The sequence below is a fragment of the Rhinoraja longicauda genome, chromosome 16 (genome assembly GCF_053455715.1).
Source record: "Rhinoraja longicauda isolate Sanriku21f chromosome 16, sRhiLon1.1, whole genome shotgun sequence".
Taxonomy (NCBI): domain Eukaryota; kingdom Metazoa; phylum Chordata; class Chondrichthyes; order Rajiformes; family Arhynchobatidae; genus Rhinoraja; species Rhinoraja longicauda.
This window is the reverse complement of record NC_135968.1, coordinates 9,401,230-9,424,865: the sequence shown is the minus strand read 5'-3', so window position 1 is coordinate 9,424,865 and position 23,636 is coordinate 9,401,230. Positions and strand designations below refer to the sequence as shown.

General features: G+C 46.7%; 1 protein-coding gene and 1 pseudogene across 1 annotated transcript in view; one reads left to right on the top strand and one right to left on the bottom strand.

Moving 5' to 3' along the window:
* pcdh15b (protocadherin-related 15b) overlaps positions 1-23,636 on the top strand; it is a 1,128,636-nt gene that overhangs the window by 998,564 nt on the left and 106,436 nt on the right. Inside the window, exons 27-28 of the mRNA XM_078413191.1 lie at positions 11,735-11,844; positions 14,836-14,976. Coding sequence (XP_078269317.1) covers positions 11,735-11,844; positions 14,836-14,976 — 251 coding nt within the window. The remainder of the gene's footprint in view (positions 1-11,734; positions 11,845-14,835; positions 14,977-23,636) is intronic.
* Positions 6,559-6,668, bottom strand: LOC144601521 (5S ribosomal RNA; annotated as a pseudogene).

Genomic DNA, 23,636 nt, shown 5'->3' with positions numbered 1-23,636 from the left:
GGGCTGTTTTGTAGGTTCAGTGGCTGGGTAGAATTGTAAATTATACCTAGTGTGTGCAGGAGAGCATTGGTGTGCGGGGATCGCTGGTCGGCGCGGACTCAGTGGGCCGAGCGATTGAGCTGCCACGTCGGGGCGGTCTAAGCTCCTGCATCGGGGCGGACGAACTCCAGCGGTTTGGTGCCCAAAAGCGGTCCCTAACCGGGTTTAAGTCCGCAGTTGGAGCACTAAAGGCAAAGGGATCGTCCGCTCCGAGATGTTAAAGCCTGCAGGCTCCGCGGTTTTGGAGCTCTAGAAGCCCCAGCAAGAGGCCGCCAACTCCACGATGTTAGGCCGCAGTGCGGACGGAGATACCGCACGGAAAAAGTTGCATCTCCGTCGAGGAAAGAGATTTTAATAAAGGCTTTTCACTCAGAGTACTGAGTAGGGAGTAGAGAAGTTGGGAGGTCATGTTGCAGTCAGATAAGATGTTGATGAGGCCGCATTTAGTGGGTTATGTCCAGTTCTGGGCACCATGCTAGAGGAAAGATGCTGTAAAGCTGGAAAAGATGATACAAAGCTGGGTGGCAGTGTGAACTGTGAGGAAGATGCTATGAGGTTGCAGGGTGACTTGGACAGGTTGTGTGAGTGGGCGGATGCATGGCAGATGCAGTTTAATGTGGATAAGTGTGAGGTTATCCACTTTGGTGGTAAGAATAGGAAGGCAGATTATTATCTGAATGGTGTCAAGTTAGGAAAAGGGGACGTACAACGAGATCCGGGTGTCCTAGTGCATCAGTCACTTAAAGGAAGCATGCAGGTATAGCAGGCAGTGAAGAAAGCCAATGGAGCGCAGGAGGATGAGGGGTGATCTTACAGAGGTGTACAAAATCATGAGAGGAATAGACCGGGTAGACATACAGAGTCTCTTGCCCAGAGTAGGAGAATCGAGAACCAGAGGAAGTAGGTTTAAGATGAAGGGGGTAAGATTTCTGAGGGGTAACTATTTCTCACAAAGGGCAGCGGACATATGGAACGAGCTTCCGGAGGAGGTAGTTAAGGCAGGGAATATGGGAACGTTTAAGAAACAATTGGACAGGTACATGGATAGTGTATGAAGGAGCTGCAGATGCAGAACCAAAGATAGACACAAAATGCTGGAGTAACTCAGCGGGACAGGCAGCATCTCTGGAGAGAAGGAATGGGTGACGTTTCGGATCGAGAAGTAGGGTCTTCTGAAGAAGGGTCTCGACCCGAAAACGTCACCCATTCCTTCTCTCCGGAAATGCTGCCTGTCCCGCTGAGTTACTCTGGATACTTGGATAGGACAGGTTTAGAGGGATGTGGGCCAAATGCAGGCAGGCGCGACTGGTGTAGATGGGACATTTTGGACGGTGTTGGCAAGATGGGCCGAAGGGGTCTGTTTCCACGCTGTGTGACTCTACTGTTGAAGTAAATAGCGTCCGTGATCAAATCTCTCTGGGGCCCAGTGCTATTTAATTCAAACTAAAGTGAATTTACTGGCAGTGTGGCCAGGACTTGAAAGCAGTTTGAGTTCTTGAACTTAAATGTGATCGCGCGGCTTGAGAAATAACACGTTTGACTTGCGGAACGGTCTTTTGAGGTATGACTCATTTTTGCACTAAAATGAAGTGCCAGTGTAAATTGTAAATAGCTGCCAGAGTGCGGCGTACATGAAAGAGATAAAGTGTGCATGAACTAGGTAATGATCACGAGAAGCACTTATGAAAAATGTATCAAGCTAGCCAGTCTCATCACAAACCATAAAGCATAGAATGGGTAAAAAAAAAAGGAGCATCATTTACTTTCTCTTTGATTCTTCAGGTTATTACTTCCCACGGTCTGAAATATCACAAAAAAATCTCCATAACATTGCTTGCTATGAATAATCAACCACCTTCACCCTGCTGTAGCTGGCATCTGGAAGCAGAATATATTGAAAATACACAGCGGGGCGGCACTATGGCGCAGCGGTGGTGTTTCTGCCTTGCAGAGCGAGAGTCCCGGATGCTGAGTACGGCCGCTGTCTGTACGGAGTTTGCACGTTCTCCCCGTGACCTGTTGAGGGTTTTCACCGGGAGTTCCGGTTTCCTCCCACACTCCAAAGAGGGTAAAGGTTTTGAGGCTAATTGGCTTGGTTAAATTGTAAATTGTCCCTTGTGTGTTGTGTGTGTGTGTGTGTGTGTGTGTGTGTGTGTGTGTAGGATACTATTAATGTGTGGGGATCGCTGGTCGGCCCGGACTCAGTGGGCCGAAGGGCCTGACTCTGCACTGTATCTTAAGGATAGCGGAGTCAGGGGGTATGGGGAGAAGGCAGGAACGGGGTACTGATTGAAAATGATCAGCCATGATCACATTGAATGGCGGTGCTGGCTCGAAGGGCCGAATGGCCTCCTCCTGCACCTATTGTCTATTGTCTATCTCTAAATTAAACAGTGAAACTAAACTAAAGACTTCCAGGAAAGGGTCGGGCTACAAAATGTTAACCTAGTTATAATCTCCAATACTACTGAGGCACAGAGAGTGACGGGGTGGTGCAGCTGGTAGAGCTTGCTTGCCCACAGCGTTGGGCACCCGGGTTCGATCCTGACCTCGGGTGCTGCCTGGGTGGAGTTTGCACGTTCTTCCTGTGACCACAAGGTTCTCCTCGGTCGAACAGGTTTTGTCGGTTGATTGGCCTCCAAGTGTGCAGGGAGTGGAGGCGAAAGTGGGATAACACGGAACTATGTTCGGGTGTGTACGGCTGATCAATTGATGGAGATGGACGGAAAGTTGCGGAGTGACTCAGCGGGTCAGGCAGCATCTCCGGAGAAAAAGGGTGGGTGACGTTTCGGGTCGGGACCCTTCTTCAGACTGAAAGTAGCGGGGGGAGGGAATTGGAGGCCAGAACAGAGCAGGCCCGGCAACATATGACCAAGGAACGGTGTTTGAAGAAGGGTCTCGACCCGAAACGTCACCTATTCCTTTTCTCCAGAGGTGCTGTCTGACCCACTGAGTCACTCCACCTTTATGTGTCTATCCTCTGCTTAAACCAGCTGTACCTTCCTTCCCAAGGGTGGAGAGCCCTTGTTGGCGTGGACTAGGTGAGCCAACCTTCATGCTTCAGATTTTCAGCATTTGCGATTTTTTGTACTACGTTTTATCTCGCACTTATAGCTTTCAAGCAATTGATATTATTTGGGAAGATTGGCCTCCATTAACAGCAGATAGCTACTTGTTCAAAATATTCACTTCAGTAAAAAATTGTTGTTTACAAATATATATATATATATATTTGTGTGTTTATGTGTGCAACAAAATAAAGTGGATGTAAAAAACTTGTCAATCTGCCTCATAATTCCAGGGCTCTCTGCCTTTAGTTATGCAGTTTTTCGTGGAGTATTGTGGTTATTTATTCACAGTAAGAACATTCTGTGGTGCTTTCTACGTGGCATTGATGAGGTGCAAGGACGCATTCAGATTTTGAATTCAGCCACATGGATTATTGTGCAGGGAGGAATTGCAGAAGCTAGTTTACACCGAACATAGACACAAAATGCTGGAGTAACTCAGCGGGTCAGGCAGCATCTTTTTCTTTAGTTTAGCTTAGTTTAGCGATGCAGCGGGGAAAACAGGCCCCTCAGACCCGCCGACTCTGTGCCCTACCAGCGATCCCCGCACATTGACACAACACTGGGGACAATTTTTCCATTGATACCAAGCCAATTAGCCTCCAAACCTGTACGTCTTTGGAGTGTGGGAGGAAACCGAAGATCTCGGAGAAAACCCACGCAGGTCACGGGGGAGAACGTACAAACTCCGTACAGACAGCGCCCGTGGTCAGGATCGAACCCGGGTCTCTGGAGCTGTAAGCGCTGTAAGGCAGCAACTGTGCCGCTGTGCTACAGTGCTGCCACAAAAGGAGGTCGGAGCAAACGGACAAAAGGAATAGGTGACATTTCGGGTCGAGACCCTTCTTCATCAGGCAGTGAGTCAGGGGAGAGCTACATTGTACCTTTCATTCATTTGTTCTTTATACCTCTTCATATCTTTAGTGTCACTCTCCTCTGACTCGGTCTGAAGAAGGGTCTCGACCCGAAACGTCACCTATTCCTTTTCTCCAGAGATGCTGCCTGACCCGCTGAGTTGCTCCAGCATTTTTCATTTTCATTTAGAGATACAGCGCGGAAACAGGCCCTTCGGCCCACTGAGTCCGCGCCGCCCAACGATCCCCGCACATTAACACTATCCTACACCCACCAGGGACAATTTTTACATTTGTCACCCATTCCTTCTCTCCAGAGGTGCTGCCTGTCCCGCTGAGTTACTCCAGCATGATGTGTCTACCTTCGATTTAAACCAGCATCTGCAGTTCTTTCCTACACATTTTGTCCTCCCATTGCCATTCTATAGTCAGATGTTTTATAATCAACCCCTTTCTTTTGTTAAAAAAATGGGGCATCGGGAACTGCAGATGCAGGTTTACAGGTTGACCCTGAAGAAGGGTCTCGACCCGAAACGTCACCCATTCCTTCTCTCCAGTGATGCTGCCTGTCCCGTTGAGTTACTCCAGCTTTTTGTGTCTACAATCAAATTCTAACTTGCAGCAGCACAACAGGCCTGTGAGCGGCACGGTGGCGCAGCGGTAGAGTTGCTGCCCCACAGCGCCAGAAACCCGGGTTCCATCCTGACTACGGGTGCTGTCTGTACGGACTTTGTACCTCCTCCCCGTGAACAAGTGTACTCCAGGTGCACCGGTTTCTTCACACAGAGAGTGGTGAGTCTGTGGAATTCTCTGCCACAGAAGGTAGTTGAGGCCAGTTCATTGGCTATATTTAAGAGGGAGTTAGATGTGGCCCTTGTGGCTAAAGGGATCAGGGGGTATGGAGAGAAGGCAGGTACAGGTTACTGAGCTGGATGATCAGCCATGATCATATTGAATGGCGGTGCAGGCTCGAAGGGCCGAATGGCCTACTCCTGCACCTATTTTCTATGTTTCTATGTTTCCTTCCACACTCCAAAGATGTACAGGTTTGTAGGTCAATTGGCTTTGGTAAAATTGTAAATTGTCCCTAGTGTGTAGGATAGTGCTAGTGTACGGGGTGATCGATAGTTGGAGCAGACTCGGTAGGCCGAAGGCCTGTTTTGCTTTTTGTATCTCTAAAGTCTAAAGTAAAGTCTAAAGGGCTGCAAACAGGGTACACGTAGATAACATAATGAACAAAAAAAATAACTTACAAAACCCCAATATTAGTGCAAAAAAGAGCTCCAAGTCCTTAGTGCAGCCGAAGGTAGTTCTTAGTTCACCGTTTAGTTGATGCTTGTCATGTTCAAGATGGTTGATGGGAAGAAGCTGTTCTTGAAACATGGTGGTCACGGTTTACCGACGGCACCTTTTTCATGATGGCAGGAGTGAAATGAAAGTGTGGGACCCTGATGTTGCTGGCTCTAATCAGACACATGCTGGGTTACATCATCTTTCCCCAGCGCGACAAATTATCTCCGCTATACTCAATTTCACCCCGTCCTGTAATGTTAAATTAAATTTCTACTCCTCCAAGTTAGCTGCTCAATTTTCTCTTTGGTGAACTGTAATGGTTTATTCATGTCATCAAGTTTGCACTCTCAAGACCATTTTAACTGGGTTGTCTTTTCAGGAGTTCATAGGTTCTAGGAGCAGAATTAGGCCATCAAATCTACTCCGCCATTCAATCATGGCTGATCTATCTTTCCCTCTCAACCCCATTCTCCTTGTTGAGTGAGATTTTGCCTTTCTGACTGCTTTCTGAAATAGAAACGTCTCTGGTCTCATTCCTCGTGCAGCGGTGGGCTCTCAACAACTTTATTGAGGCAGTCAATTCTTTCAATTAAAAATTTAATTAAACAGGCAGAAATGCCAATAACTGCTGCTGTCCACGTTTTACTCCAAAGACTTAAGGGAGCACTTGACAGTCAAGCTTTTTGTTTTCTGTTGCAGCTGGTCCCCCGCGGTTCCAGTCAGTGACTGATGAGGTTTCTTTGAAGCAGGATCTTTACTGCCTCTTTTTTTACGATTCCACGCAAGGGCACATTGAATTTCTGTGTAAAAGGAAGAATGTAATTTAGATTTACGGGGATGTTGGCTGGACTCGAGGGGCCGAGCTATAGAGAGAGGTCAGGCAGGCTCGGTCGGATGTTATACCTTGGAGCGCAGGAGGATGAGAGGTGATCTTGTAGAGGTGTACAAAATCATGAGAGGAATAGATCGGGTAAATGCACAGTCTTTTCCCCAGAGTAAGGGAATCGAGAACCATTGGTTTAAGATGAGGGGGGCATAGATTTAATAGGAACCTAAGGGGCAACTTTTTTACAGAAAGGATGGTAAGGGAATCGAGAACCATAGGTTTAAGATCAGGGGGCCATAGATTTAATAGGTACCTAAGGGGCACCTTTTTTACAGAAAGGGTGGTGGGTGTATGGAAGGAGCTGCCAGAGGAGATAGTTGAGGCAGGTACTTCCATAACATTTAAGAGACAGAGTTAATGTTCACGAACAGGTCAGTTTTTATGTAAATTCCATCATTCTCTTTTGCTTCCAGCCAATACTCTATGGCACCTGGGTATTCCCAGGCGGTCTCCCATCCAAGTACTGACCAGGCCTGAGCCTGTTTAGCTTCTGAGATCAGACGTGTTCAGGCCAGCATGGCCGTAGTAAGAGACATTTGGACAGCACATGGATAAGGTAGCTTCAGAGGGATATGGGCCAAACACGGGCAGGTGGGACTAGTCTAGCTGGGACATGTTGTCCGGCGTGGGCAAGTTGGGTCGAAGGGCCTGTTTCCGTGCTGTATGATTCTATGACTCTAATTCCCAGCAATCGATAGTTTTCGATTTCTTTGAACGCTTGTCGGCCGAGTGGTGTTCAAAGGTGCAGGTGACTACCTGGGAGATGCCCATTTGCAGCTCGTTATGGACTGGATTACCCGAACTGACATCTCCGTTGAATTCTCTGCCAGCAGTTCAGTCCAATGACTTCTTCAGTCTGATGAAGGGTCTCGACATCGGGAGCTCCGGCAACGGCAGAGGCAGCGTGTTCGCCCGCCCCGAATCGCGGGGCTTGGGTCGGCCCGCCACGGACCTTTCACCGTCCGGCGCGGCCTGAAATAGGCCGTTGACCTTTCACCGCCCAGCGGCGGCTTCAATATCGGGAGCCCCGACCGCCCCGACGTGGCAACTCCAACAGCCTGACCGCGGGACAAGACGGCAGGGAAGAGAAAAATACATTTTGGCCTTCCATCACAGTGAGGAGGGACTGGAGGAGACTCACTGTGATGGATGTTTCTTTTTGTTTGGTGTTAGTTGTGATTGTATGTGTTATTGCATTTTTATTGATTAATCTTATTGGTCTTATTGTTCAACTGCGGGTAATGTTTCATTTTACTACACATTTATGTGTATGTGACAAATAAACGACTATTGACTATTGACTATTGACTATTGACCCTAAAATGTCACCCATTCCTTCTCTCCAGAGACGCTGCCTGTCCCGCTGAGTTACTCCAGCATTTTGTGTCTACCTTCAGTCTAATGACAACCATGTCAAAGTCTGTGACAGCCCGAAGAATCGTATGTCTCAAATGTATTGATAAAAGTTTATACTGATCAATTTGGCAGGAAAAAATATATATCTATCACTCTCGGAGAGAACGAAAATGATCAATGATTGGCATAGACACAAAATGCTGGAGTAACTCAGCGGGACAGGCAGAATCTCTGGAGAGAAGGAATGGGTGAGGGCACAAGTCGAGACCCTTCTTCAGACCGATGTCAGGGGAGTGGGCGGTACAGAGAGAAAATGTAGTCGGAAACAGTAAGACTGGACAGAGAACTGGAAAGGTGGAGGGGGTGAAGAGAGTGGGAAAGCAAGGGGCTACGTGAAGTTAGAGAAGTCAATGTTCATACCGCTGGGGTGTAAGCTGCCCAATATGAAATATGAGGTGCTGTTCCTCCAATTTGCGCTGGGCCTCACCCTGGCAACAGAGGAGGCCCAGGACAGAAAGGTCAGTGTGGGACTGGGAGGGGGAGTTAAAGTTTTGAGCAACCGGTATGTCAGGGGAGTGGGAGATATATAGATAAGGGCATGATGCTTGAAAAGAGTAATTACAAGTCCACCACCGAATTTCTGGCAACTGAAGGTCCGGCATATCCTTTAATCCGGACAGGACCACGAGAGCGCACTCGAAATCCCCCCCCCCTTCAAAAATGTGGCGCCTAGGACGGGCGAGGAGCCCGATCTTGACCTCATCGGGACTTCCGCGGCCGATTGGCGGATCGAATCTGCCCCCTGCAGCCAGGGTTCTGGAACTCCGGCCCGGTCGGAGCAGGCAGATCCGTCCCCATAGCCGACTTCCGAGGCCGACTTTGCGGGCCGGTATCTCGGCCTTTCCGGTACCGTTGGACTCCTCTCGGAGGCCGTGACCTCTGTTGGTCTGGAAAAACGGATATTCTAGAAAAACTCCAAGGGTGCCGGAAAATTGGTTGTCCACCTGTGCTTGTAATTTAGAAGAGGTATTTCTTACAGGGGTTCTGGTTGAGGCAAAGCTTACGTTGTGATTAGGTTTTTGAAATAACCGTTTGGATAATGTTTAAGATCATTTTCCCCAAACTTTTTCGAGCAGGACTTTTAAAATATCCTTTATTGGTTTTTTGATGTGGGATATCAAACACAATTATCTCCCATGTTTCAAACTTTCCAAGTGAATACTTCAAAGTATTCAAATATTTCAAATTATTCTGCTAAAGTAATTTGCATTTTGCAATAAGGTTCTTACCGTTTAGCTCCTTTCCAGGACTAAAATCAGAGAAATCGACGCTAAATACTTCAGGGTAAGTGAATTAGGTGTCAATTAATTATTTGAAGGCTGGAATATGAATTAAATCAGCGGAATTGCCAATTTATTGAGTTGTCTAAATTTTATTACTCGACCAGGCTAAAACCGACTTTGGTTAGGCCGCATTTGGAGTGTTGAATGAAGGATGAAGGATGAAGGATGTGGAAGATTTGGAGTGGATGCAGAAGAGATTTATCAAAATGCTGCCTAGATTAGATGGGATTTGCTGTAAGGAGAGTTTAGTTTAGTTTAGTCTAGTTTAGAGATACAGTGCAGAAACAGGCCCTTCGGCCCACCGAGTCCGCAGTGATCCCCTCAGATTAGCGCAGGCTGACACACACTACCCTAGGGACAATTTGACATCTAGCCAAGTAGCCTACAAACCTGCACGTCTTTGGAGTGTGGGAGGATGCCGAAGATCTCGAGGGGGGGAACCCACGCAGTCAGGGGGAAAACGTACAAACTCCATACGGACAAGCACCCTTAGTCAGAATCGAACTTAGTCAGTCTCCGGCCTTGCAAGACAGCAACTCTACTGCTGCGCCACCGTGCCGCCACCAAACAAGGCTGTGGAGCCCAGCTCATTTGAAGTATTGACAGTGGAGATGAAACCATTCAGTGGGTTGAAGGTTGTGGGGAACTGGCAGAGAGAATGAGTTGGGGCTCGGATCAGATCAGCCATGATCACGTGAAACGGCAGGGCAGTCTGGAGGGGCAGGTGGAACACATATGCGGGACTTTCATATGAGGAAAGACTGGATAGACTGGGCTTGTACTCGCTGGAATTTAGAAGACTGAGGGGGGATCTTATAGAAACATATAAAATTCTTAAGGGGTTGGAGAGGCTAGATGCGGGAAGATTGTTTCCGATGTTGGGGAAGTCCAGAACCAGGGGTCACAGCTTAAGGATAAGGGGGAAGTCTTTTAGGATCGAGATGAGAAAACATTTCTTCACACAGAGCGTGGTGAGTCTGTGGAATTCTCTGCCACAGAAGGTAGTTGAGGCCAGTTCATTGGCTATATTTAAGAGGGAGTTAGATGTGGCCCTTTTTGCTAAAGGGATCAGGGGGTATGGAGAGAAGGCAGGTACAGGTTACTGAGCTGGATGATCAGCCATGATCATATTGAATGGCGGTGCAGGCTCGAAGGGCCGAATGCCCTACTCCTGCACCTATTTTCTATGTAACTTCCCACTTCCAGCAGTTATTAAAAGCAAATCTGCAATGTTACACATTTCCCCGAATCGGATCAGAAACAGAATCAAATGTCTATCCCCCCCTTTCTCATCCCTCAGTGCCAAATTGAAAATATATATATGAGGTTGGATCTTGTTTGCTTTTGCTGAACGTCCACAACAAGACGTTTAGTGTACCTCTACCTCACCGCATATGTGCACATGACAATAAACTCAATTTGACTTCACTGATACATGGATAGGGAGGTTTAGAGGGACATGGCAAAAAACATGGACAAACGGGACTAGCAGATGGGGCATTATGGTCGGCATGGACGTCGTAGAGTCATACACCATGGCAACAGGCCCTTTGGCCCAACTTGCCTAAGCTGACCAACATGCCCCATCTGCACTAGTCCCGCCTGGCAGCGTTTGGCCCATGTCCCTCTAAGCATATTCAATCCATGTACCTATCCAAATATTGTTGGAATGCTGTGTTAGTAACCGCCTCAACAACCACCTCTGGCAGCTCGTTCCAAATACCTAACGCCCTTTGTGTAGAAAAGGTGCACCTCTGGTTCCTATTTAATCTTTTCCCCCTCACCGTGTGCCCTGGCTCCTGATTCTCCCACTCTGGGTCAAAAACTGTTCTAAATGGAACTGTTGGCTTCCAGTGGTTGGAAGTTCAATGTCCAAGACCTCCTCACAGGTTTCCAGAACAAACCTGACTGTCCACTGGAGCCCCGACTAGATTTCACACAAGCCTCCCAACAACATTGGAGGTTAGCTTTGTGTGAGGGAACAAAGAACTACTCAATGTGTAGGTAAAGAACTGCAGATGCCGGTTTAAATCGAAGAAGGGCAAAAAAAAAATGCTGGAGTCACTCATCGGCACAGGCATCGGCATCTGTAGAGAGAAGGAGTGGGTGATTGTTTCGGGTCGAGACCCTTCTTCAGACTGGTCTCTCGTTTCCCCGACGAGTCGGAGAAGGGTCTCAACCCGAAAAAATCACCCATTCCTTCTCTCCAGAGATGCTGCCTGTCCTGCTGGGTTACTCCAACATTTTGTGTCTATCTTCAAGAATTGCTCAATATGTTCCAATGTCTTCATAGTAAAGAAATGCTCCTTGCAAAGTCATTTCCATCTGTCTATAAACATAGCTATCGACCATTAACTGGTTGCGAAGACAGGTGTGGTTTCACTTTATCTCCATTGACGTGTAATATTTGTAGTTTAGTTTAGAGATACAGCGCGGAAACAGGCCCTTCGGCCCACCGAGCCCGCACAGACCAGCGATCCCCGCGCATTAACGCCACCCTACACACACTAGGGACAATTTACCCTTATACCAAGCCAATTAGCCTACAAACCTGTATGTCTTTTGGAGTGTGGGAGGAAACCGAAGATCTCAGAGAAAACCCGCGCAGGTCACGGGGAGAACGTACAAACTCTGTACAGACAGCACCCGTAGTCGGGATCGAAACCGGGTGTCCGACACAGTAAGGCATCAACGCCACCATGCCACCCTAGTCTTTACAGGACTCCGACGAGCATAAGATTTATCAGCCAACTCGGATAAAAGACCAAACTGAGCACGGCCGCCAAATATATCGGTGGACATCTGTAATATTTGGCAGCCTGAAATTTGCTTGGCACGACTTCTGTTGATTTGTTGCAGCTTTGCTCAGCCTCGAACATTTTTCTTGTCTTTCAGGCCTCCACCTGTAAGTGAAAAGGCTCCAGTTGGAACTGTGGTTGAAACTGTATTAGCAGCTGCCATCAATCAAACCGTGGTGTATTCAATTATAGCAGGAAATGATGCTGGTAAGAGATCTCTGAGATGAATAATGTTGTAACATTTGTGAATTTGAATGTCAGTGTTTTCACCCTTGTCCGTTGCAAGATTACCGGACCTCATGCCACATCACGTAATAGTCTGAACAAGGGTCTCGACCCGAAATGTCACCCATCCCTTCTCCCCGGAGAAGCTGCCTGAGTTACCTCAGCATTTTGTGACCACCTTCGGACTAAACCAGCATCTGCGGTTCCTTTCTCCCCATACAGTAGTTTAGTTGTAGTTTAGTTTTGAGATGCAGCGCGGAAACAGGCCCAATCGGCCCACCGGGTCCGCGCCGACCAGAGATTTCCGAATATTAATACTGCTCTACACACACTAGGGAGAATCTTTTTTACATTCACCAAGCCAATTTTCCTACAAACCTGTAGGTCTTTGGAGTGTGGCAGGAAACCGAAGATCTCGGAGAAAACCCACGCAGGTCACAGCACCCATAGGAGCGAACCCGGCGCTACAAGCGATGAAAGGCAGCAACTCTACCACTTCGCCACCGTGCTAACACTCTCTACGCACAAGGAGCGATTTACAGAGGTCCAATTCACCTAGAAACCCACACATCTTTGGGATGTGGGAGGAGAGGCAGAGGGGGAGAAAACGAAGAAGTAGGCCCTCCAGATGACACGGTGGCGCAGCGGTAGAGTTGTCGCCTTACAGCGAATGCAGCGCCGGAGACCCGAGTTCGATCCTGACTACGGGCGCCGTCTGTATGGAGTTTGTACGTTCTCCCTGTGATCTGCGTGGGTATTTTCCGAGATCAAATTAGGAGACCAAAACTGCACACAATACTCCAGGTGCGTTCTCACCAGGCCCCTGTACAACTGCAGTTGGACCTCCTTGCTCCAATACTCAAATCCTCTCACTACGAAGGCCAACATGCCATTTGCTTTCTTCATGACCTGCTGTACCTGCTTGCTTACTTTCAGTGACTGATGTACAAGGACACCCAGGTCTCGTTACACCTCCACTTTTCCTAATCTGACACCATTCAGATAATGGTCTGCCTTCTCGTTCTTATCCTCACAAGATTACAATCATGTCCGGTAATTACTCTTACTCTTTTGTGAACCCACACTATTCTCTACACAATTAACATGATGGAAACATGGTTTCAAAGGTGGTGGGTGATCTGCCTCTGTGAATTACAGTCCAGGCAGTGAATGAGAATACCGATAACCATTCAGTGCTGATCATCATAGAAAGAAAGGCAGCTTGCAGCCCAGTGGTATGAACATCGACTTCTCCAACTTTAGATAGTCCCTCTGTCCCTCTCTTCCCCTCCTCCTTCCCAGATCTCCCTCTATCTTCCTGTCTCCACCTATGTCCCGCCCCCCTGAGATCAGTCTGAAGAAGGGTCTCGACCCGAAACGTCACCCATTCCTTCTCTCCTGAGATGCTGCCTGATCCGCTGAGTTACTCCAGCATTTTGTGAAATCGTAGAAACACTGAACTGCAGATGAAAAGACACAAAGTGCTGGAGTAACTCAGCGGGTGTCAGGCAGCCTTCCTGGAGAACATGCATAGGTGACTTTTCAGGTTAGGGACCCTTCTACAAACTGGAGTGTGAAGAAGAGTCCCGACATGAAACATCACCTCTGCATGTTCTCCAGGGAGGCTGCCTGACCCACAGAGTTAAACCAGCACTGCTGGTCTTTGATATACGACACAAAATGCTGGAGTAATTCAGCGGGATTGGCAGCATCTCCAGAGGGAAGGAATGGGTGACGTTTCGGTTCGAGACCCTTCCTCAGGCTGATGTTGATGTATCTCCCCGTGATACTTCCCAGTTATCAGTTAAAGCTTGTATAAGATTTGAGGATTACCAAAATCATTAGTTTTATTGAAATATTGTGGGACAAGTTATTGACGTCACATTCACCCTTTACAGAGGATACTGAAAATTAATTTTAATGGAAAGCAGATATTACATCTGCTTGGTAGCCAAACACCTTCTGTTTGTGAGAGGTAATAAGACAAACAGATATGTTGTAAAATAAAAAGAAGATTGGAATACAATACAATACAATACAATATATCTTTATTGTCATTGTACAGGGGTACAACGAGATTGGGAATGCGTGGGGGGAACCGGAGAAAAATCCATGTCGTCACAGGGAGAACATGCAGACTTCATACAGACAGCACCCATAGTCAGAATTGAACCCAGGTCTCTGGCGCTGTAAATAGTATCATTGTAAATTAAGTAAAATATAAATCAGATTAGTATGAAGACAGGCACAAAAACCTGGAGTAACTCAGCGGGACAGGCAGCATCTCTGGAGAGAAGGAATTGGTGACGTTTCAGGTCGAGACCCTTTTACAGATTGGTTAGGGATAAGGGAAACAAGGGAGTAGGAAAATAACTGCAGATGCTGGTTCAAATCGAAGGTAGACACAAAATGCTGGAGTAACTCAGCGGGTCAGGCAGCATCTCAGGAGAGAAGGAATGGGTGACGTTTCGGGTCGAGACCCTTCTTCAGACTGAATCAGACTCCAAAATGCTGGAGTAACTCAGCGGGTCAGGCAGCATCTCAGGAGCGAAGGAATGGGTGACATTTCTGGTCGAGACCCTTCTTCAGACTGATTCAGTCTGAAGAAGGGTCTCGACCCGAAACGTCACCCATTCCTTCTCTCCTGAGATGCTGCCCGACCCGCTGAGTTACTCCAGCATTCTGTGTCGACCAGGGAAACGAGAGATATAGGCGATGATGTAGGGAGATAAAGAACAATGAATGAAAGATATGGAAAAAAGTAACGGTGATAAAGGAAACGGGCCACTGTTAGCTGTTTGTCGGGTGAAAACGAGAGGCTGGTGCGACTTGGGTGGGGGGCGGGATAGAGAGAGAGGGAATGCCGGGGCTATCTGAAGTGAGAGGAATCAAGTTAGTATAAATGAGTATGATCTGTTATTACGTTTTTGGTGTGAATAATAAATACATTTGCCATTTGTGTTGTTATTTCAGGGGTGTTTAAAATCAACAATCTTACAGGGGTCATCAGGACAAATAAGACGTTGGATTATGAATCCATAAAAGATTACGTAATTCGAATCCAGGCAAACTCATTGCTGTTTATCAGATCAAACCTCAGGGTTCCTTCGAGAAGTAAGTGAATCTGGTTTCCTTTTTGTTTTGCTGTTTCCAATATAAAATACAACGGGTGAGACCGCACGCGTATAAAGTATTGTGTTCAGTTTTGGGCACCATGCAATAGCAAAGATGTTGTCAAGCTATTGAAAGGTACAGAGAAGATTTACAAGGGTGTTGCCAGGACTCGGGGGGGGTCTGAGCTATTGGTGGAGATTAAGCAGGCAATGACTCCTTTAGGAGTCCTTTAGGAACGGGCTGATCTTACAGAGATATATAAAATCATGAGAGGAATAGATCGGGTAGACCCATAGCCTTTTGCCCAGAGCAGGGAAACCGACAACCAGAGGACATACGTTTAAAGTGAAGGAGGAAAGATTTAATGGGAATCTGAGGGATAACCTTTTCACACAAAGGGTGGAGAGTCTATGGAACGAGCTGCCGGAAGAGGTATTTAAGGCAAGTACTGTCATGACGTTTAAGAAGCATTTAGACAGTAACATGGATAGGACAGGTTTAGAGGGACATGGGTTTAGAGGGACATGGGCCAAATGCAGGCATGTGGGACTAGACGAGATGGGACATGTTGGTCAGCTTGGGCAAGTTGGGCCGAAATGTGGATAAATGTGAGGTTATCCACGTTGGTGGCAAGAACAGGAAGGCAGATTATTATCTGAATGGTGTCGGATTAGGAGAAGAACAGGTGCAACAAGACCTGTGTGTGCTTGTACATCAGTCACTGAACGTATGCATGCAGGTACAGCAGGCAGTGAAGAAAGTGAATGGCATGTTGACCTTCATTGCGAGAGGATTTGAGTTTAGGAGCAAGGATATCTGACTGCAGTTGTACAGGCCCCTGGTGAGACCAGACCTGGTATATTGTGTGCAATTTTGGTCTCCTAATTTGAGGAAGGACATTCTTGCTATTGAGGGAGTGCAGCATAGATTCACCAAGTTAATTCCCGGGATGGCGGGACTGACATATGATGAAAGAATGGGTTGACTGGGCTTGTATTCGCTGGAATTTAGAAGGATGAGAGGGTATCTTATAGAAACATTTTTTTTGAGGATTGGACAGGGTAGATACAGGAAAAATGTTCCCGATGTCGACGGAGTCCAGAACCAGGGGTGACAGTTTAAGAATAAAGGTAACCCATTTAGGACTGAGATGAGGAAAAAATGTTTTCACCCAGGGAGTTGTGAATCTGTGGAATTCTGTGCAACGGAAGGCAGTGGAGGCCAATTCAATGGATGTTTTCAAGACAGGACAGTTCGTTTGTTTGTTTTTATGTCTTGACTGTATTGTAAAGCGTCTTTGAGCATTTGGAAAAGCGCTATAAAAAATAAATGTTTATTATTATTATATTATTATAAGAGAGAGTTAGATAGAGCTCTGAGGGCTACGGAATCAAGGGATATGGGGAAAAAGCAGGAACGGGTTTTAGATGATCAGCCATGATCATAGCGAATGGCGGTGCTGGCTCGAAGGGCCGAATGGCCTACTCCTGCACCTACTTTCTATGTATCCATGAAGGGCCTGTTTCCACGCTGTAAGTCTTTATGACTCTATGAGTCTAGTCACTCTGTAATGGTATAATAATGGTACGTGGAAGGCAACTTTCACGAATGAACAAGCAATAATGCCCCCAAATCTGTGTGGTCTAGGAGCCTATTTGTAGATTGCAGTGTTTAGTAGCCTGATGTTTGTAATGAAGAAGTTGTTCCTGAACCTGGACGTCACTGTTCTCCTGTAACTTCTTCCGGGCGGCGGGTGTGGAATAATAATAATAATAATAATAATAATAATGCAATACATTTACATAGCGCTTTTCTAGAAACCCAAAGACGCTTTACATATTAGATCTAACATAAAGATAAATAAATAAACGAACAGAAAAGGATGAATAAGGTGGAGCGACGGTCAATGATTGAAGGCGGTGTTGAACAAGTGAGACTTCAGTGATGTTTTGAATGTGGTGAGTGAGGAGGAGTCTCTGATGGTCTCTGATGGTCCCTGGGATGGCGGGACTTACATATGAGGAAAGACTAGATAGACTGGGCTTGTACTCGCTGGAATTTAGAAGACTGAGGGGGGATCTTATAGAAACATATAAAATTCTTAAGGGGTTGGAGAGGCTAGATGCGGGAAAATTGTTCCCGATGCTGGGGGAGTCCAGAACCAGGGGTCACAGCTTACGGATAAGGGGGAAATCTTTTAGGACCGAGATGAGAAAACATTTCTTCACACAGAGAGTGGTGAGTCTGTGGAATTCTCTGCCACAGAAGGTAGTTGAGGCCAGTTCATTGGCTATATTTAAGAGGGAGTTAGATGTGGCCCTTTTTGCTAAAGGGATCAGGGGGTATGGAGAGAAGGCAGGTACAGGCTACTGAGCTGAATGATCAGCCATGATCATATTGAATGGCGGTGCACCTATTTTCTATGTTTCTATGTTTCTATGTCTGAGGTAGTGAGTTCCAGAGGGTGGGAGCAGCGATGGAGAAAGCCCTGTCCCCCCCAGGATCCTGAGTTTGGTCCGGATGGGGGGGGCAGGAGATTAGCAGCAGCAGAGCGGATGCGGGTGGGAGTGTGTCTGTGGAGGAGGTCAGTCAGGTAGGATGGGGCCGGGTTATGGAGGGCTTTGTAGGTCATGAGGAGGAATGAGAGCGTGGCCTGGGTGGGTGTGCGTCTCTGATGAAGCTGGCTGCCTTTTCGAGGCAGCGACTCTTGTGATCCATTAGACAGTGGGGAGGTCAGTGGCTGTGATGGACCGGGCAGTGTTCACCATTTTCTTTGCAGTCTTCTCCGTTCCTGGGCGTCTGGGTTGCCGAACCCAGGCTGTAATTTCCACAATCAAAGGCACAAAATGTAGACAGAAATACATACAAATGTGCAAAGATGCACCTGGGACTGCCTCTCTGAAACGGCTGATGGATCATCACTTGATCTTCCTTTAATGTGTCAACAGCAAAGTCTTTGTATGTGAGAGAACTTTATGAAACGCAAAAATGAAAACTGTTGGGAAGCATCTTAAAAATCAATAAACCTGCAGAGGTCATTTTATTGTTTGATCTTTCAAAAAACCCAGGGCTAAACTATCATTTTAACATGTTAACGCAGAATATTGAGCTGCAATCCTGCAGTGTTCCTCATGTCCAACGCCTATTATTGAAAGAGTTTGAAACTGTGTTTAGACTTTGGAGATACAGCGCAGGAACAGGCCGTTCGACCCTCCGAGTCCGCGCCGACTAGCGATCCCCTAGTACACCAGCACCATCCCCAAGGAATTGCTCGACACCTCCTTCTTAATTGAGTGATCTTTTATTCTGTCTATTGCATCCGCTGCTCTAGATGTCAACTTATTTACATCGGCGAAACCAAGCGCAGGCTCGGCGATCGCTTCGCTGAACACCTGCGCTCGGTCCGCATTAACCAAACTGATCTCCCGGTGGCCGAGCACTTCAACTCCCCCTCCCATTCCCAGTCTGACCTTTCTGTCATGGGCCTCCTCCAGTGCCATAGTGAGGCCCACCGGAAATTGGAGGAACAGCACCTCATATTTCGCCTGGGCAGTTTGCAGCCCAGTGGTATGAACATCGACTTCTCCAACTTTAGATAGTTCCTCTGTCCCTCCCTTCCCCTCCTCCTTCCCAGATCTCCCTCTATCTTCCTGTCTCCACCTATATCCTTCGTTTGTCCCGCCCCCTGACATCAGTTTGAAGAAGGGTCTCGACCCGAAACGTCACCCATTCCTTCTCTCCCGAGATGCTGCCTGACCTGCTGAGTTACTCCAGCATTTTGTGAATAAATACCTTCGATTTGTACCAGCATCTGCAGTTATCTTCTTATATATATATATGATCTTTTATTCTGACTCTACATGTCCGATACTCTCCTATGAGGTGAAATATCCTTTCAGCATCCACCCTGTCAGTTTAGGTACGAAAATAACTGCAGATGCTGTTACAAATCGAAGGTATTTATTCACAAAGTGCTGGAGTAACTCAGCAGGTCAGGCAGCATCTCAGGAGAGAAGGAATGGGTGATGTTTCGGGTCGAGTCCCTTCTTCAGACTGTCCTGTCAGTTTAGTTGAGTTTAGAGATAGAACGCGGAAACAGGCCCTTTGGCCCATTGAGTCCATGCCATCTAGCAATCACCCTACACTAGCACTATCCTACACACGAGGGACAATTGACAAGTTACAGAGCCAAATAACCTACAAACCTGTATGTTTTTAGAGTGTGGGAGGAAACCGGAGCACCTGGAGAAAACCCACGCAATCACAGGGAGAATGTATAAACTCCGTACGGACAGCACCCGTAGTCAGGATCGAACCGGGGTCTCTGGCACTGCAAGGCAGCAACTCTACCGCTGCGCCATTGTGCCGCCCTAAAGTTAACCATTGTACCATTGTCATTTACTGTGCAACAGTTGAATTAATTTGAAGACCATTAATATAAGTAGCGCAACATTATCCACCAAAAATGCTCACTGCTCACTCAAGATTAAAGCTTTGCAATTTCATTAGCCTGGTATTATATCCAATCATGCTCTATTTAGAAGATAGATACAAAGTGCTGGGGTAACTCAGCGGGTCAGGCAGCATATGTGGAGAAAAGAAATAGGTGACGTTTCAGACTTTACCCTTTTCACTTTATATGTATGTTTATTTACTTCACATCAGCGAGTAAACACAAAACACAAGGATGTACTCTTTAAACTCGTTCATTCGCCCGGCTTCAGTGGAACAGGAGCAGAGTGACCGGGAAAAAAATTACTCTTTCAAACAGGAGGAAAAATAAATCCCCAAACTGTAATTAGGTGATAGTAACTTGTCTTCTTTATTGCTCCCTGCTGCCACAGCTCCGAGATATGGTATATAAAATATCTGCTGAGCCAGCGCACTAAGTGCCACATGCTGATTTAAACAGCAAGATTTTAATTATGTACAATAGGCAGCCAGAGGAAAACAACTCAATTCAATGTAGTTTGCAGCTTGCCTCAAAACCGGTGGCGCTTCTGGAAGCAGTAAGCGTTACGTTTTAAAGGTCTAGGGGAAAAAAAACTCCAGATGCTGGTTTAAGTCAAAGATAGACACAAAATGCCGGAGTAACTCAGCGGGTCAGGCAGCATCTCGGGGGAGAATTCTCTCCCGAGGTACTGCCTGACCCGCTGAGTTACTCCAGCACTTTGTGTCTACCTACGTTTTAAATGTCAACAGCAGCTGCTCTCCCACCCCTATCCCAACGTTTAAGAAACAGAGAGGTCCATGGGTAGCGCAGAAAGGAACTGCAGATGCTGCTTTAAACCGAAGACAGACACAAAGAGCTGGATTCAATTCTAATTCCCACTATTCAGATGAATGAGGGCAGCAATCCTATATAAACCACAGGATGGGCTTTGCCTTGTGTTTAAACCGAAGATTGACACGAAATGCTGGAGTAACTCAGCGGGGCAGGCAGCATCTCTGGAGAGAAGGAATGGGTGAGGTTTCGGGTCGAGACTCTTGTGTTTAATCTTGCCTTTGTCTCTTGTGAGAGTTTTATTGTTGGACAAAGAAGGTTTCAGAGCAGAATAGTTGGGACAGAGCAGCTCGATTAGTAGAAAAATAAAGTGTTTTGGAAGAAAGTGTTACAGAGAAAATACCATTGTCAGAAAGGTTCTAATTTCCTCAGAATGACTATGTGAGTACATCAGGGTCACTGGTTGTAGGAAAAAAAACTGCAGATGCTGGTTTAAATCGAAGGTAGACACAAAATGCTGGAGTAACTCAGCGGGTCAGGCAGCATCTCTGGAGAGAAGGAATGGGCGACGTTTGGGGTTGAGACCCTTCTTCAGAAACTTGGAAGGTTTAGAAATTCAGTCCGCTCACGTTTTTCGGGGAGATGGCCTGTACTTTGATTAAATAAGGAAGAATAGGAATAGAAAACATGGTAATTCTGTTCATTTCTTGGTGAAATGATCTTATCGATCATATCGAAACGTATAAGGATTATTAAGAGGTTGGACACGTTAGAGGCAGGAAACATGTTCCCAATGTTGGGGGAGTCCAGAACAAGGGGCCACAGTTTAAGAATAAGGGGTAGGCCATTTAGAACGGAGATGAGGAAAAACTTTTTCAGTCAGAGAGTTGTGAATCTGTGGAATTCGCTGCCTCAGAAGGCAGTGGAGGCCAATTCTCTGAATGCATTCAAGAGAGAGCTAGATAGAGCTCTTAAGGATAGCGGAGTCAGGGGGTATGGGGAGAAGGCAGGAACTGGGTACTGATTGAGAATGATCAGCCATGATCACATTGAATGGCGGTGCTGGCTCGAAGGGCCGAATGGCCTCCTCCTGCACCTATTGTCTATTGAAACTCGAAATAATCTTTAAAGCATGGACTAGAAATTAACTTTTTGTGTCATTTGCAATTGCAGTAGAAAATCACTCTCAGTGTATTTAGCGATGACATGAAAAACCTAGCATTCGGTGTAAACTACCGAGTTATCCCCTATGCATAATGCATTAAATACACAAAAGGCCAGCGGGCATGCAACAATAACATCAAATGCAGGGGTATCGCATGTTTGAGATGTCAAGTTTTGACAATAATGCTTCAACATTCCAGCATGCAAACATGCTTCAGAGCGCACCTGGGCCTGAAGTACACAGGTAGGTTTAGTTTAGAGAAACAGCACGGAAACACCGAGTCAATAGACAATAGACAATAGGTGCAGGAGGAGGCCATTCGGCCCTTCGAGCCAGCACCGCCATTCAATGTGATCATGGCTGATCATTCTCAATCTCCCCATAAACCCCTGACTCCGCTATCCTTAAGAGCTCTATCCTGCTCTCTCTTGAATGCATCCAGAGAATTGGCCTCCACTGCCTTCTGAGGCAGAGAATTCCACAGATTCACAAATCTCTGACTGAAAAAGTTTTTCCTCATCTCAGTTCTAAATGGCCTACCCCTTATTCTTAAACTGCGGCCCCTGGTTCTGGACTCCCCCAACATTGGGAACATGTTTCCTGCCTCTAACGTGTCCAACCCCTTAATAATCTTATACATTTCGATAAGATCCCCTCTCATCCTTCTGGAGTCCGCGTTGACCAGCGATTCCCGCACACTGACACTAGCTGGGCGGCGCGGAGCCGGTGGGCCGATGGGGCCTGTTTCTGCGCTGTATCTCTAAATCTAAATCTAAAAAACCTAGAAGATGGACACAGTATGCTGGAGTAACTCAGCGGGGTCAGGCAGCATCTCGAGAGAAAAGGAATAGGTGACGTTTCGGGTCGAGACCCTTCTTCAGACTGAGTCGGGGTAGAGGGAAGCAAGAGGTATGGAAAACTTAGAACAAAATGAATGAAAGATATGCATAATAACAAGTCAAAGCCAGCAACAATTATCGATGAAAGTCAGAGCCCACAATGATCCATTGTTGGCTGTGGGGAAGGTGATAGCGAGCGATTCAAACAGTGAAACTCAGTAGGATGACAGTGAAACTAGTACCACGACTAGGGTGGGGGAGTGACGGAGAGAGAGGAGAAGCGAGGGTTGTTTGAAGTTAGAGAAATCAATTTTCATTCCACTGGGGTGTAAGCTGCCCAAGCGAAATACGAGGTGCTGTTCCTCCAATTTGCATTTGGCCTCACTCTGACAGTGGAGGAGGCCCAGGACAGAAAGGCCGGTGTGGAAATGGGAGGGTGAGTTAAAGTATTTGGCAACCGGGAGCTCACGGAGGCCGAGGCAGTCAGAGCGAATGTGTTCTCTTCCCTTTTACATTGTCAAGCAGAGGAACTGACAAAACACCAGCAAACGCCCGGGTTTTAATTAGCATTCTCACCGAAACACCATGAGATAAACGGTCTTGTCACATTCAGGGCACAGTGGGAGGCAGAGAAAAATATCCACTTTGCCCGGCACTGATGTAAAATACTGAGCTACTTTGGAAATCATTTATTGTGTTCTGTATATGATTTAGCCCGACTATGATTGAAATTTGAAAGGCAACACATTAACTTTCTTATTTTTCAGCGAAGACTGTGATTGGGGTCATCTGTATAGTGAAGTACAATTACACGCAGTCTATCTTTCAAAATGGAATGAAACTGAATTAAGTTGTCGAGTGAAAAATGGTCAGCGTAGAATGAACCATTCGTGATTTTTTTAACAGTCTACATTAAATAAGTCACATTCATCTGTGCACTAGAAGGCAGGACTGCTTTCCATCTGCCCATTCCTTTACATGAGCAGTATAAGAAGATAACTGCAGATGCTGGTACAAATCGAAGGTTTTTATTCACAAAATGCTGGAGTAACTCAGCAGGTCAGGCAGCATCTCGGGAGAGAAGGAATGGGTGACATTTCGGGTCCAGACCTTGAGCAGTTAGCAAAGTACCAGAGGCCTGAAATTATCTAAAATATAGGGCAGCTGGGTGGCTCAGCGGTTGAGTTGCTGCCTCACAGCGCCAGAGACCCGGGTTCGATCCTGACCACGGGTGCTGTCCGTACGGAGTTTGTACGTTCTCCCCGTGACCTGCGTGGGTTTTCTCCGAGGTCTTTGGTTTCCTCCCACACTCCAATGACGTACAGGTTTATAGGTTAACTGGCTTGGTGTAAATGTTAAATTGTCCCTCGTGTGTGTAGGGTAGTGTTAGCATGCGGGGATCGCTGGACGGTGCGGACTGAGTGCGCCAAAG